Raw genomic sequence first — 16732 nt, forward strand, 5'->3', positions numbered from 1 at the left:
GTTTTTATTTAATTGACTGAGTTAATGTATTTACATATTAAAATCATAAAGCTTCATGTAATTGAAATTACTCACTAAACGACTAACACACTTGCTGTTTAAGTGTTTTGTAATCCCTTTTCTCTGTTAAAGATGTAATATGATGGGATGTAGAGATGTAGAGAAAATATGTAGAGAAAAACGCCCACTAAAAAATGCATTTAATCATTCAAATGTTCAGTAAACCACTGTGCAGTTGTTTTAATTAACATTGGTTATGACAATGTGTTGTTTTTGTCTCATAAAGAGTCTGCTCTTTTATTCCCTCTCACCGGCGTCGGAATAACTTGTTAAATCTTTTCACAGTCCCAATAAAAAATATTTGTCCAGGTTCTAACAAAGTCAAGCATTTGCCTTTGTGCATTGACATTGCTCGTCTCGAAAGGACATTACATAACAAAGCAATCTGTTTGTTGTTGTTATTCTTTTGGTTACAGCTCTTTCATTCCTTTACATTCTCCTGCAATATTTACAGGCTGGTAAATATTGCACAATTGTCCATCGGCTCAGGACACTCTTAAGCAGTGCTTTTGTTCTATGTGAGGTGGTGTATAAAACAATGTAAAAATAGGCAATACATTTGCTCAGAGTGACATGAAGTTTGAATGCGACTTTTTTTTCCTTATAATTTCTTCATTTCAATAAATTTATCCGGTAATAAAGGAAGAGCAGAAGAGAGGAAGTGTTTGCAGACTTTCTTCATTTGTATTGGTGTTGCTTTCGTGTAAAGAAGCCTCAGGATACACCGTGTGGTCAGTCAGTTTTTCAGTGCATTAAAAAAGTACTTCCTACCTTGATCACGAGCTTCTTTTTGGGGAATCACTTTGCAATTGAGTAAAGCAAACACACTGACCTCATACCGTGGCAGGATCTTACTTAGTCATTTGGAGATCTGTTTTGCCAAGACAGACGTTAATTATTTCCTGGCCCACACAGTTTCAGAGTGCTGTGATTTCATGTCAAAGCTGAAAAGACAACCCAGTAGCTGACAAACCATTTCAGTGTCTGAATGGAGAGTTGAACTGCGAGACTTAGAAAAACTTCCTTCTGATGCTTTTCAAAGCAACCTGATAAAAGCAGGTCCTTAAAGTTGCTGTTCAAGTAGGTCCTGCTGCCGAAATGCAAATCCCTCCTTCAGCCTGAAGAAGCTGTCTCTACATTACTCATCGCCTAGCAGGCACAGCGAGGATGATGTGGTGCACGTCTGGGCCCAAAGACGGATGCATCACAGGACTTCACTCGGAAGATGCCGAGCTGGAATCCATGTGAGGAAGATGTATCTGACAGACCTCAGAGAGCTGAGCTGGATCACATCCCTTCTGAATGATATTGCAGTAACACTCCACCACTCCTCTTTGTGTGGTTGATAATTTCATTGTGAGTTGAAATATGAAGAGCTCCTTCATTTTTAATTGATAGTTTTAATATCATACATTAGAAATTATAAGCACATAAAAAAAGTTTGTTGCAAAAAAACCTTTAATAAAATGTATAAAAAATTGTTCCCATCAAAACTGTTACATTCAGAATTTACATCAATGAATGGTTTAATTTCTTATTTCTGAAACATCAAATTGTAGAAAGAAGAAAAGGATGAAAAAATGGGATGTTCAAGCCTCCCTTTTGTAAAACACAAGCTGCAGATACAGACATTGAGGACAGTGTGGAAACAGTGGAGTGATGTGGACTCAGGTCACAGACAGCATCACTGTGGAAACAGTGGAGTGAAGCGGACTCAGGTCACAGACAGTGTCGGTGTGGAAACAGTGGAGTGAAGTGGACTCAGCTCACAGACAGTGTCAGTGTGGAAACAGTGGAGTGAAGCGGACTCAGGTCACAGACAGTGTCAGTGTGGAAACAGTGGAGTGAAGTGGACTCAGGTCACAGACAGTCTCAGTGCTCAGAGTTGTTCTAAGACTGTGTGACTCTGTTGGTGAAGCTCCTCTGTGTCTAGACCTGGAGGAGGAGCTTCTCCCAGACAGCCCTGTCAGTCTCACAGCACCCATCCTCTCCCTGAGACTCGTCCCCAACATCATCGTAGTCAGTCCTGTCAGGGGCAGGGACTCCTTCTTCAGAGGGCAGTGTGGGCAGGACCCTGTCCACTCCAGGGCCAGGGTGGAGGAAACCTGACAGAGAGACACAGACTAAGAGACAGTCAGTGGACAGCTGATGGATGGGGATGACTCTCTTAGATTATATTTTTGGTTTAGAATTGGACCCATGAATTTTTAAGCATGTTTTTTTTAAGTTGTATATTTGTGATTTTAACAACCATTAATTATATAAACAAATAATATTAGACAGGATTACAAAAAAGAATGTTATACTTAAGACATGTGAATACGATTGGTCAGATGAATAAATTATTGAAAGTATATTATAATCCAAAGCTTTTATAGGAATTCATTTGAATTAAAATTAAAAATGTACCTTTTAGAACAAATTGATGATTACTTCAGATTTTACTTACCAACAATGTACCAGTGTTATAAAACCAGAGTGCGGAAAAGCTTTGACAGTATTTTCTAAAATTAGTCATTCTCTTTGGGTATCTGAAGACCTCTCTCTGGTCAGATTAGTAGGTGATCTCAGGCCTCTAGCAGGGCTGAACAGGACAGGGAAACACTAGGCTGACATGTAGAGTTCAGGACTCCTGGTCAGGGATTGGCTGGACTATAGCCAGAAAACGATACTGAAAGCATCCGATTGGCTGGATGTGACAGTAGCTGTGTTTTGCTGAGACCCTGATCTAAGAGTTTAAATCTTGTGGCAAACAAGACTCTCAATCTATATTAGCTACTATTGATCCCTGCAGGATAAAGCACAATTTGAGCCACCACTTAGACCTGGTGCCCTCTTGTCTTGGATGAAGTGGCACAGAAATTGATTACTGGGGGTTGTCTTCTCCATCCCTGAACTACCTCATTCACACTGAGACCCCTGGCTGTAGCCCTCTTTACCTGAAGTGGGGTCTCCCTCACTGTCGCCTACATCACTGTATCCAGAGGGTGCCTCATCAGAGAGGAGTCTCCCTGTGAAAAGAAGAGCAAGACAGTAATGGCTCTGTCATTCTGACACAGACTGGCCTGTCAGAGACCTCTTCTCTTCCAGGTAGTGTTTTTTTCCAATGACAAAGGCTAATGCAGGCTGGTACAGAGTGTACTACTGAGTCTTATTTATAATAACTCACCTGACACAGTGTCTGGGCTCTGGGGCACAGTTACAGCATCATCATAGTACTCTGGAGCCTCTTCTTTCACAGAGGACATCAGCTCTCCTGAAGCACACAGAGACAGTTTTACTGTTAAACATCAGATTTAAAATACAGGGGCAACCTGATTATATAATACATTTCAAACCCATTCCATTTTTTTTTTAAATTGAGATGGTGAATGACAACAGTGCAGCCTGTATCAGGGCAGAGAGTGCAATGCTGTGAATCCTTGTGAAATATCTGAAGTGGAGCTGGACAATGGCAGCAGAGTAAACAGACTCAGTGTGATATGCTCTGTAGTGCATAGAGAGAGGAGAGAGAGCCAGACTCCCTGGGACTGGTGCAAGGTTTCTCTTTGGGACTGAACTGAAATAACCCACCTGACAAGGCATCTGGACTCTGAGGTATAGTTACAGCATCATCATAGTACTCAGGGGTCTCTTCTTTCACAGAGGACATCAGCTCTCCTAAAGCACACAGAGCACAGCTTCACTGTCACTCATCAGAACACTGAGTTATTTAGAGCACAGGACTGCTGGAGCTCATCAGAGCACATTGATTAACTGAGCATCACACTGGGGATAAAACTCCAGGTTCTAAGTACAGAAGACCAATTAACCTGATTTCTAGTCCTATTTACTTCTGTAAGAACAATTCCTAGATTTTCAAATAAGACATTGAAGGACAACAGGGCAGAGAAAGGTTGGCTGTACTTGGGCAGAGAGAGTGGTGATGTAGACACTGTGAGAAACTGAAGAGGAGCTGGACACTGGCAGCACAGTGACCCAGACTGGGTATGCAGGGCTGAGATCACTAAGTCAGATCCATGTGACTGGTGCAGAATAACTTAGACTCCATATTCAGAGGCTGAGATCAAAGAGAGAGTAGAGATAATCAGACTCACTAAGATTGGTGCTAAGTTTCCCCATGTGACTGGACTGAAGTAACTCACCTGACAAGGCACCTGGGCTTTGAGGTACAGTTACTGCATCATCATAGTACTCTGGGATCTCTTCTTTCAGAGAGGGTATTGACTCTTCTGAACCACACAGAGAGACAGAGAATTTACACTTCAGGACTCTGAGTTACTTTGACCACAGAGCTGCAAAGTTATTGTCAAGTCTAATTCTAAATGTGATTTTAAATGCTGTGTGGTTAAGTATAGTTAAGCCAAGACTGTAGGGTCCCTGATTTAACATGTGATCTGAAAGGCAGTTTTTGCAGCATATTGGTTCCCAGTCATCATTCTGGACCTGAGGCAGCATCTCCTTTTCTATGAAAACCAATTAGAGCAGCACCCTGTCTACCACCCCAGTATTGACCAGGTCAAGTGTTGCTCAGCCTCTGTGATCTGCTGGTTAGCGTGAGGCAACACTGAAGAGGAGAGTTTGTAAGGAATAGAACATATTTGGTAAGATTTGTAAGATTCAGGATTTTCTACTCAAGTTTTCTAAATGTCAGCCTGGTTTGGGATGAGTGTGAGTACTGGACTGAAGACCCCCCACTCCTACACTGAGCCCCCTGACTCCACCTCCCCTCACCTGGTACTGGGTCTCCCTCACTGTCCTCCACATCATCGTATCCAGAGGGCAGCTCATCAGAGAGGAATCTTCCTGTGAACAGGAGGGCAGATCAGTAATACCTGCAGTCAGTCAGCACTGTCTCTTACTGGGAGAGAAGACAGGGTGTCAACAGAAACACAGAGTTTATGCTCATTTTCTTCACTTACTTTGACAGCAGTTGAGAAAGAAAACTCTACAGGTTTAAAACCAGTATGGTGAGATTTTCTACAAGTGTAAGTACTCAGATCTGTCAAGATTGTAATCCCTCCTCTTAAGGGCGCTTGGGCTCTTTCACATTTAGTTGATTTTGTGCACCTGCCTTCTATCCAGCCCCTCCTTATATAAGCCAGATACTCACACTATTCTGGGTTCTGCATTGGAAGACGGATGCCAGGAGGCCCGCCTACCACCAAGTCGCCCGCGGCTAGAGGGCATAGGCCTCCTATCGGCATCCTGACCAAGCTGAGTCTGGGTCTCAGAGTGCCTGGCCTCGTGATCCTGTTTTATTCCTTGTCCCCCCACCGGATCCAATTCCGGTTCTTAAACCTTGTCTTGTCTCGTTGGATTACCCGGCTCTGGACTTTTGAACTTCACCCTGGATTTCCCTTTGGACTCCCTTGGACTTGTACGCCAGGACCACACCTCCCTAAGGACCAGTGCACAGTCATCACGCCCCACTGTCCGTCAACCTGCCCAGTTTCTCATCGGCTCCTCCCAGTGTCTGTTTCACATATGTCCGGATCCTGACCAATGCATTGTAACAATATCATCCTCAAGACTAATCACACCTGAAGACTCTCTCCACTCACCTCTCCTGGGGGTGCTGTAGGTTCCCTCTCTGGCCAGTTTGTACTCTATTTCCTCATAGACGGCATCATGATAGGGGGCGAGTGCTCCCTTAGATAGGGCTGTGTGAGGAAACAGACACTCAGGGTTAACATGCAGGGAGTGGAGTACAAGATCAATAATTCACTGATAAACCTTCTTTGGACATTTGTGCACATAAATGTTATGATTCTTGATTGGCAAATCTCCTCATATCTCCATCTGTAATTGTTGATAATCTTTTTCAAGCTTCAGCTGGATTTCTCTACCCTATTAATAATGTTCAGATCCAGCAAACCTTTAAATTAGACAGGTTCACCTTGATTTTAAATTTTGATTTCTTCCTCAAGTTCAGTATTGAAATCTGAGTTCTATGACAGTGACAGTAATGACCACTAGAGATTAGTTCCTCCCTACCTTTCCTCAGCTTCCTGTTCTGGATCAGCTGCCCAACGAACAGGGCCAGCACCACGAAGAGCAGAGCCCCCAGCAGCAGGAGGGCCAGGGGTGAGACGGACAGGCCCTCCAGCAGCTGTGTCTGGGGTGTTGTCCTGGTGCTGCCTGAGGGAGAGGGAGACAGATCAGGAAATGATCTTCTTTCTCAACCACATAGTGGCAAGAAGCATTTTAGACACCAGTAAAGTTACTGTGAGCTCATCTGGACAGAGATTAGAAACTGGAGGATTTACCTGTTTTCACAGACGAAGTGCTGGTTGAAGTAGGAAGAGCTGTAACACAAGATAAAATGGTTTTGATGAGGAGATTCACAGCAGTTCTTCTATTCTTCTTGACAAAAATGAAACACAGAGAGGCCACGGTTTATAGACAGCAGTACTCCTGAGAATCAGCAGCACCATTTAGACAAACTGAAATGTCTCTTATCCTCTTCTGCCAAACTGTATTACCTGTCGTCACTGGATGGTTTTGAGATCCCCAACCTGAAAAACATAAAAGTGATGGGTTGAGTTTCAGAGAGCAGGAAAGTGTGATGATGGACCCAGAGAATCACATACTGCAGCAATAAAGAGTATTTAATGACCAGAAGCACTCATCTTAATTATTTTTCTAATAGGCAGAGCTTGTGTTGGCTTCTTCATTATTATTTACATCAGTATTCCTGTATTGAGAGCAGCCCTGAACACCCTGGGACCTCCAGCTGCTCTTCTGCTGCTCAGACTCACCTGTACAGGTGACCCCAGCATCCTCCTTGTGCCGACAGTCGCTCTGTCCCAGGGGAAGGTGCCAGCAGTCCCACAGGTGGAGCTCACTGCCCCTGCAGTTCACCTCATCCAGCCAGATGGTGCCACTCCCTTGTCCAAATGATGTATTAGCCACTGCGCTCATTGCATCCCCACAGCCCAGCTGTCTGCAAACCACCTGGGCGTCCTGCAGGTCCCAGGAGTCATCACAGACTGTCCCCCAGGAGCCATTGTGATAAACCTCCACTCTCCCAGAGCAGTGACCTCCTCCTCCGACCAGCCTGAGGGGCCAGGAATCTAGAGACCAAAATAACACTGATTAACAGACACAGAGACACAAACCCCACCAGTCTGTGCTCCAATCTATATTCTTCCTTCCCGGTTTGACACATCTTATAAACATCAAAGCAAAATACAACTAGGCTACTGTCTGGTTCAGTGCACTGACTGGATTTGTTATTTGTTTTTTTAAAAGTGTACACAGTATCTGTGTATATGGCACACACCTGTGAAACACAATTTAAAACTGATTTAATTTATCAACATATGCACACATTTTTTAAACTCACTTGAACATGTTTCCTGGCCTGAGGCCGTGAAACAGGATTTGAGGCTTCGAGGCACAGACTTCTTCTCGTCAGCTAAAAGAATAAAAACCATGTTAATTTAAAATTATTATACTGTGCATGATGACATATTATACTGGACATGATGACATTAATGTGTATTATGTCACAGCATGTTAGCGACAGTTTTGAGTACTCATAATGTCATAATGTCTCCTTTTATCTTTGAAATAAGATATTTATTTACTTTCATTTTTTTAATGTGTTGGATGGATTGTGTATATAACAAATATTAATTGCTACTTGAAAATGCTGTGATTGCCAGCTTATAAAGAGCAATAAAATATGAACACTGTGTGAAAGTCTGAAGAGGGACTTGCATACATACCTTTTGGTAAACTGCTGGATTTAAAGTTTCATGCACTCTGGGATTAGGGATTAGAAATACTGGAATTCAGTTTACAAGTCTGAAAAAACTAACATTCAGCACCTTTGATAAGTGATGACTCACCTTATTTTTTATTAGCAGATTGTTCAGTCTCAGAAGTGGGAAATAATCAGTAATGGGCAAGGCTAAACAGGCATTATGTGACTCAAGATAAACACCATAAATACAGAACATTATTTACTAGGGATAATCAATATAAAATCAGCAAGACAATCACTTTTCCAAGTACTGCTATTGCTCTCTGGCAACAGCTACCTGTTGTGTACAGATCAAACATTTTGGCATTCCTTTTTCTTCCATGAAGAAATTTAAAATTCTCTTGAACCACAAAGTATTTTGCCTGTTTTTGTTTTGATAATAATGACAAGCATGTTAGTCACAAACATCATTTTTAGATTGCAATAAAAGCTACTAGGAGCAGTGTTTGTGAAACCAATCAATCATTGACGTGTTTAGGTGTCAATGTTTTCCCCACCCGAAGACAGATTTATGTCAAATTAGCTTGTGGGTCATCCCACCATAATCCTGACCTTCAGTGTCTTACTGTCCAACACAGACTGTGGTCAAATATGTTTAACTACAGTCTGGGCTGTTTGTTTCATTTATCAGTTATGATCTCCTTCCCCTTCACCCTCTCCTTCATACACACACACATCCAGCCCCTGCCGACCCTCAGACAGGTGGAAGACGGAGTCCTTACCTGAGCAGGTGATCAGAGCCACTTCAGAGTCTGTGCACTGGTTCTGATTCCAGGCAGAGGAGGGGCAGTGCCACAGCGTGGAGTCATGAGGGCGGCAGTTGAAATAATCGAGCCAGTGAGGAGCGGAGTCCCGTCTGGGGGCTGAATCGACGACACGCCCACTCTTCCCACAGTTCAGCTCCTGACAGATCAGACTCACTGTGTCCTCACTCATGCTATTCCAGCACACGTTGCCCCAGGTGCCATTGTAGAACACCTCCAGCTGACCAGAACAGCCCTCGGCCAGTCGCAGCTCCTTGAACTCTGGGGACACACAAGTTGACAGACTGAGAGAACCCTGCTCTGAACTGACACAGACTTCTAGATTAAAGACCTCAGATAGAAACAGCGTGTCTGATAACTACTGTGACATTAGATAATTGCATTATCTTTTTTCCCCAAATCATATTAATGTAATGGAATTCTGTTTTTCAAAAGAAAATAATACAATCTTGACATTTTTAAAATCAATGTCAACATTCAGTAAATTACAATCCAGATTGAGAATATTTGGATTATTATGTCAAGCACTATTACAGTAAAATGTATTTTCTTGTCTTGAACAGGGGATACTGTGCTTGCTCCTGGCAGTATAAGAACACAGTCCTGGTGTGACTGGAGTCCTGTACCTGAACACACCACTCCGACATCCTCCTTGTGTCCACAGTCATGCTGTCCCCACCCTGCTGAGGGACACTCCCACAGAGACGACTCGTTCCCCAGACAGCCCACCTCATCCAGCCAGATGTGTCCAGTTCCCTGGCTGAAGGAGGCCGGCACTGGGGCACTGAGGGCCGTCCCACACTGGAGCTGCCTGCACACCACCTGAGAGTCTGCCAGGTCCCAGGAGTCATCACAGACTGTCCCCCAGGATCCATTGTGATAAACCTCCACCCTCCCAGCACAGTCACCTCCTGTCCCAACAAGCCTGAGGGACAGCTGGTCTAGGAGCAGAGAGTCAGAGGTCAGTGCAGTTCTAAGAGATCACAATGATGACATCTAAAGGAAGAGAATCTGCTGTTAAAAGCTGAACATCAGCTCAGGCCACTGGGGACAGCAGACACATTACAATTACAGTGTTTCCTGACTTTTGGATAATTTAACCTACATGAACTACCTAAAAGACTCCATGTTGATCATCAGCACTATACCATATATGTTAATGTTGTGTGTGACCACAGTTTGGCACAGAGACAATAGCTCCACAGGTGATAAACTCCAGTATTCAGGTAGATGTGTTTGCTGTAGATCCCAAAGACCAAGACTGTGTGTGTGAGATGCAGACAAAACTGCACACACATACACATGCTGTCTCACAGATGCATCTGGGATTGAGCTCAGCAACAGAGACATCAACACACACTGAGAACCTTGGAGATAAAAAACAGGGGCTAATTCATACCTGGTGTTTTGGAAGAAAGAACAGCTGAAGAAGGGAAACCTGTGAAACAAATGGAGAGAAATCAGACTGTGAGCTGTGTGTGAGAGGAGCAATTTAACACCAGAAATGAAACTACAAATAAAACAGCACTGATGTGATTAAGACAGTCCTCATTCTCTCTTTACCTGCTCCAGGTGAATCTCTGGTCATATTTGAGTCTGTAAAAGAGAAGAAAGGAGCTCATTTCTGTCCACTGGAGTGATGTTTCACCAGTGGAATGTCAGCTGTGTGTGGGGCTCAACTGCACATAACATCTGTAAACTTTGACTTTCTGAGACTCACTTTCTTTCCAGGCTCCTGTTTAATTGGGATCTATTAATTAAACTAATTAAGCATGTCTGATATTAATTACAGGATACGGAGGTCCAGGACTTTCTTTCATCTTTTAGGACCATCAGTGATATCAATATAAATATAAAACTGAGTTTTAGTCCTCAGTGTATTTGTGTATCTAACCATCAGAAAGAAAATGACAACCTAATAACCCCTTGAGGGAATATGTGAGATAGATATGACAAGGTTGTGTGTTTTCATCTTTGCATCTCTTACATAACTGGCAGTGTGTAACAGAGCAGATATTCAATCATGAAAACAGTGTGCTTCTGTGTGTAAGTAGAAGGAGTGTCACTGTGTTTTAAACACACGATTCTCACCAGAGCAGATGACTCCTGCGTCCTGTCCATGAGAGCACACTGCTCTCCCCCATGAAGAGACAGTACAGTGTGAGAGACGACTCTCATTGCCCTTGCACTCAAACACATCAGCCCATACTGGTCCACTGCCCTGTCCAAACCAGGCCTGTCCTGGAGCTGCTACAGCCTCCCCACAGCCCAGCTGCTGGCAGAGAACACTGGCATCTCTCAGATCCCAGTACTGGTCACACACTGTCCCCCAGTCCCTGAAGAGCCACTGTAACTCCACTCGGCCAGAGCAGGAATCTGAGCAATTCACCAGCCTGAACCCTGTGTATCCTGCACACAGGACAGGGGAGAGAGGAGAGACAAAGTGTCACAACACAACAACCAGCAATAACCCTTCAAGTATCCTTACAATACTGAGCTTTAAATTACTGTCATATAAGTATCTCACTAACGTGTTACTGTTCAATCCAATTCAATCTGAAATACTTTCTTCATCAGCAAGGCTGGTAATTTATGGTTTAATTAAGTTACTGTTGATCAGAAGATCATCGTATTGAGTTTTCATGGTTAAACACCAATCCCCAGTATTGAATCAGAGCTATAGTAACACTTATTTGTTTCTCTTCTAAGCTTCAGTTTTGAGCTCCATTAAAAACAAAATGAAATGAATTATCCCCCTCTTACCAAAACACTCCAGTCCCACATCGTTCTCATGGGTGCAGCTCTGTGTCTTTGTGGAGGACTTTGGACAGAAGAACAGGTGCGATTCACTTCCCTGGCACTGGAGCTCCTCTGTCCAGACCTGTCCTTCCCCCTTCCCGAAATGAGCCCCCTTCAGCACCTGTGAGGGAGCCCCACAGTCCAGCTCTCGACAGACAACTTCTGCATCCTGCCAGTCAAAGTCAGAGTCACACACTGAGCCCCAGGTCTCTCCGTGCTGCACTTCCAGTCTCCCAGAGCAGAGATCACTGCCTCCAACCACTCTGACCCCTCGATGAGCAGGAATTTCAGAACAATAACAGAGATCACTGTCCCTGACCTTTCTGACACCTCAATGAGCTGAAATATCAGAACAATAACAGAGATCACTGTCCCTGACCACTCGATATGCTTGAATATAAGAAAAGATAGGAAGAGAGAGCAGGAATAGAGAGTGAGTATTCATTATTTGAACAAAATTGTGAGGAATTCTAAAGAATACTAAAACTATACACTGTTTTGGAATTTTGGGAAATTGCTTGGCTAAAAATTAATCTGTAATTTATCAAGCACACATTCACTGCAGATCAAGTCACTTCCACAGAAACACTGAGAGATCAATGAAAAATAATTAAAATGACCAGAACCTCTGCGCACCCCACTGTGTCATAGGAGCTGACATCCTAGAACTCTGGGCTTCAAAGTGGGAATTTGGTTGTGAAACACAAGTAATTGACCTGCAGATATCTGAGACCCTGAACCAAGATGAAGAACACATTCTACCCCAAAGCTTCCTGATAAACTTGAAGAAAACCTGGGAACTAAACAATGTCCTTCAATATAAAGCAGAAATGAACACTTACATATAAAAAATAAAGTTGTTTTAGACGTCACGTCCAAAGTGGTGCAGAGGTTATAGAAAACCAAGCCTAACATACCCAGTCCAGCTACTGTTGCAGCTGGACTGCCTGACCTGCCCCCTGACAAAAACTGTGAACAGGACTGTCACAACCTGGCACTACTGGGGCAGGACTGTCTGACCTGGGCACTGGTACACACTCTGGACAAGACCACAGACAGGCACTGTGAGTTGTCACAGACTGGCATTGCTGGGACATCTGTCTGACCTGGAACTTGAAATAAATAGCCTTTACTTCTACAAAGACAGACACTCTGGACAAGACCAGGACTGTCACAGCCTGGCACTGCTGGAGCAGGACTGTCTGACCTGGGCACTGACAGACACTCTGGACAAGACCAGGACTGTCACAGCCTGGCACTGCTGGAGCAGGACTGTCTGACCTGGGCACTGACAGACACTCTGGACAAGACCAGGACTGTCACAAACTGGAACTGGTGGAGCAGGACTGTCTGACCTGGGCACTGACAGACACTCTGGGCAAGACCAGGACTGTCACAGCCTGGCACTGCTGGAGCAGGACTGTCTGACCTGGGCACTGACACACACTCTGGACAAGACCAGGACTGTCACAGCCTGGCACTGCTGGAGCAGGACTGTCTGACCTGGGCACTGACAGACGCTCTGGACACATCCAGGGTTGTGCTTCTCCACATGAAAGCAGATCTCAGAGAATGACGTTGGAGTTCAGCTCCACATACACACAGCTGGGTCTAGCAGTCAGCTCCTGGCTATGTTAGGGATTCGGTAAGAGAAACCAAAACCAGTGAATGAACCCACTTGCAGGAGCTGATAAAGCCTAGCCGTGATCCGAAGAAAGCCGTAGTCGAAGAAAAGAGCTGAGAGTCCAGGGGAAGCCAGAGATTCAAAACAGAGAGTGAGTACCGAAGCCAAGCCGTGATCCGAAAAACTGTCGTCAAAGGGGGAAAAACCGTAATCCGAAAACCAAGAAAGACACAAAGCAGAAGAAGGAGTAGTGCAACTAGGAAGCTCGAAAGGAAAACCAATACTGAGCCAGGAGGAAGGAAAAGACAGGTGTTTAAGTACCGGATGAGACGGGGGTGTGGTGGTGAATAAGTAAACTGATAGGTAGACTGATGAAGTAAGGCTACGCCTTCTTCTGCCTCCTCCGTTGCCGGGAGGCAGGGATCGTAACAGGCTACAGTGCATCACAAGAAAATACATGACCACCAGTGCCTTAAAGAAGTCAAAATATGGCAGAGCAGTTTAGATGTTAGAAGTCTAGTCTGAAATATCAAACCTGAAATCATTAATTTACATAAATGAGCCAACAGAACTGTTTCTTCTCTATTTATATCCAAAGCTGCATTGGTTTCTTGAATTCTTAAATTCTGGGCTCATCAGAATCAGACCGACAGTCACTCCACCACCAAGGATCAGCCCTTTGGACAGCTGGTAGTGCAGCTGAACTCCACTACAGCACTGAGCCCCACAAGACCATTAAAAGACACCTGAGACTGTCCAGATCCACTGACACTGACACCAACATACCATTAAAACACACCTGAGACTGACCAGATCCACTGACACTGACACCAACATACCATTAAAACACACCTGAGACTGACCAGATCCACTGACACTGGCACCAACATACCATTGAAACACACCTGAGACTGTCCAGATAAACTGACACTGACACCAACATACCATTAAAACACACCTGAGACTGACCAGATCCACTGACACTGACACCAACATACCATTTAAACACACCTGAGACTGACCAGATCCACTGACACTGACACCAACATACCATTAAAACACACCTGAGACTGTCCAGATCCACTGACACTGACACCAACATACCATTGAAACACACCTGAGACTGACCAGATCCACTGACACTGACACCAACACACCATTTAAACACACCTGAAACTGACCAGATCCACTGACACTGACACCAACATACCATTAAAACACACCTGAGACTGTCCAGATCCACTGACACTGACACCAACATACCATTAAAACACACCTGAGACTGACCAGATCCACTGACACTGACACCAACATACCATTAAAACACACCTGAGACTGACCAGATCCACTGACACTGACACCAACATACCATTAAAACACACCTGAGACTGTCCAGATCCACTGACACTGATATCAACATACCATTAAAACACACCTGAGACTGACCAGATCCACTGACACTGACACCAACATACCATTAAAACACACCTGAGACTGACCAGATCCACTGACACTGACACCAACATACCATTAAAACACACCTGAGACTAACCAGATCCACTGACACTAACACCAACATACCATTAAAACACACCTGAGACTGACCAGATCCACTGACACTGACACCAACATACCATTAAAACACACCTGAGACTGACCAGATCCACTGACACTGACACCAACATACCATTTAAACACACTTGAGACTGACCAGATCCACTGACACTGACACCAACATACCATTAAAACACACCTGAAACTCATCAGATCCACTTACACTGACACCAATGTACCATTAAAACACACCTGAAACTGACCAGATCCACTGACACTGACACCAACATACCATTTAAACACACCTGAGACTGACCAGATCCACTGACACTGACACCAACATACCATTAAAACACACCTGAGACTAACCAGATCCACTGACACTAACACCAACATACCATTTAAACACACCTGAAACTGACCAGATCCACTGACACTGACACCAACATACCATTAAAACACACCTGAAACTGACCAGATCCACTGACACTGACACCAACATACCATTTAAACACACCTGAAACTGACCAGATCCACTGACACTGACACCAACATACCATTTAAACACACCTGAAACTGACCAGATCCACTGACACTGACACCAACATACCATTAAAACACACCTGAGACTGACCAGATCCACTGACACTGACACCAACATACCATTAAAACACACCTGAGACTGACCAGATCCACTGACACTGACACCAACATACCATTAAAACACACCTGAGACTGACCAGATCCACTGACACTGACACCAACATACCATTTAAACACACCTGAAACTGACCAGATCCACTGACACTGACACCAACATACCATTAAAACACACCTGAGACTGACCAGATCCACTGACACTGACACCAACATACCATTTAAACACACCTGAGACTAACCAGATCCACTGACACTGACACCAACATACCATTAAAACACACCTGAAACTGACCAGATCCACTGACACTGACACCAACATACCATTTAAACACACCTGAAACTGACCAGATCCACTGACACTGACACCAACATACCATTAAAACACACCTGAGACTGTCCAGATCCACTGACACAGACACCAACATACCATTGAAACACACCTGAGACTGACCAGATCCACTGACACTGACACCAACACACCATTTAAACACACCTGAAACTGACCAGATCCACTGACACTGACACCAACATACCATTAAAACACACCTGAGACTGTCCAGATCCACTGACACTGACACCAACATACCATTAAAACACACCTGAGACTGACCAGATCCACTGACACTGACACCAACATACCATTAAAACACACCTGAGACTGACCAGATCCACTGACACTGACACCAACATACCATTTAAACACACCTGAAACTGACCAGATCCACTGACACTGACACCAACATACCATTAAAACACACCTGAAACTGACCAGATCCACTGACACTGACACCAACATACCATTAAAACACACCTGAAACTGACCAGATCCGCTGACACTGACACTAGCATACCATTTAAACACACCTGAAACTGACCAGATCCATTGACACTGACACCAACATACCATTAAAACACACTTGAGACTGACCAGATCCACTGACACTGACACCAAGATACCATTAAAACACACCTGAAACTGTCCAGATCCACTGACACTGACACCAACATACCATTAAAACACACCTGAGACTAACCAGATCCACTGACACAAACACCAACATACCATTAAAACACCTGAGACTGACCAGATCCACTGACACTGACACCAACATACCATTAAAACACACCTGAGACTAACCAGATCCACTGACACAAACACCAACATACCATTAAAACACCTGAGACTGACCAGATCCACTGACACTGACACCAACATACCATTAAAACACACTTGAGACTGACCAGATCCACTGACACTGACACCAAGATACCATTAAAACACACCTGAAACTGTCCAGATCCACTGACACTGACACCAACACACCATTAAAACACACCTGAGACTGTCCAGATCCACTGACACTGACACCAACATACCATTAAAACACACCTGAAACTGACCAGATCCACTGACACTGACACCAACACACCATTTAAACACAACTGAAACTGACCAGATCCACTGACACTGACACCAACATACCATTAAAACACACCTGA

The 16732-nt window shown here is 44.1% G+C and overlaps 1 protein-coding gene across 1 annotated transcript; it reads right to left on the reverse strand.

Moving 5' to 3' along the window:
* Positions 1-1500: 1500 nt before the first annotated feature.
* Positions 1501-10183, reverse strand: LOC148670450 (antigen WC1.1-like). Its single transcript, XM_088632482.1, has 15 exons — positions 10159-10183; positions 9995-10033; positions 9222-9536; positions 8554-8856; positions 7409-7480; positions 6822-7136; positions 6546-6578; positions 6330-6368; positions 6058-6201; positions 5625-5723; positions 4795-4866; positions 3634-3720; positions 3230-3316; positions 3000-3071; positions 1501-2165 (listed from the first exon to the last, which is right to left on the reverse strand). Exons 1-15 carry the CDS (start codon positions 10181-10183, stop codon positions 1990-1992), a joined length of 1878 nt encoding a protein of 625 aa, XP_088488608.1. The 3' UTR covers positions 1501-1989.
* Positions 10184-16732: the final 6549 nt, after the last annotated feature.

Source organism: Lepisosteus platostomus, chromosome 5 (genome assembly GCF_059453375.1).
Source record: "Lepisosteus platostomus isolate fLepPlt1 chromosome 5, fLepPlt1.hap1, whole genome shotgun sequence".
NCBI lineage: Eukaryota > Metazoa > Chordata > Actinopteri > Semionotiformes > Lepisosteidae > Lepisosteus > Lepisosteus platostomus.

Excerpts from the sequence above, each read along its gene's own strand:
- LOC148670450 (XM_088632482.1), bottom strand. The coding sequence starts at position 10,183 with ATGACCAGAGATTCACCTGGAGCAG. Across the intron at positions 10,034-10,158 it reads CAGAGATTCACCTGGAGCAG|GTTTCCCTTCTTCAGCTGTT; the intron begins GTAAAGAGAGAA and ends TTTGTTTCACAG. Across the intron at positions 8,857-9,221 it reads TGTCGGAGTGGTGTGTTCAG|AGTTCAAGGAGCTGCGACTG; the intron begins GTACAGGACTCC and ends GTGTGTCCCCAG.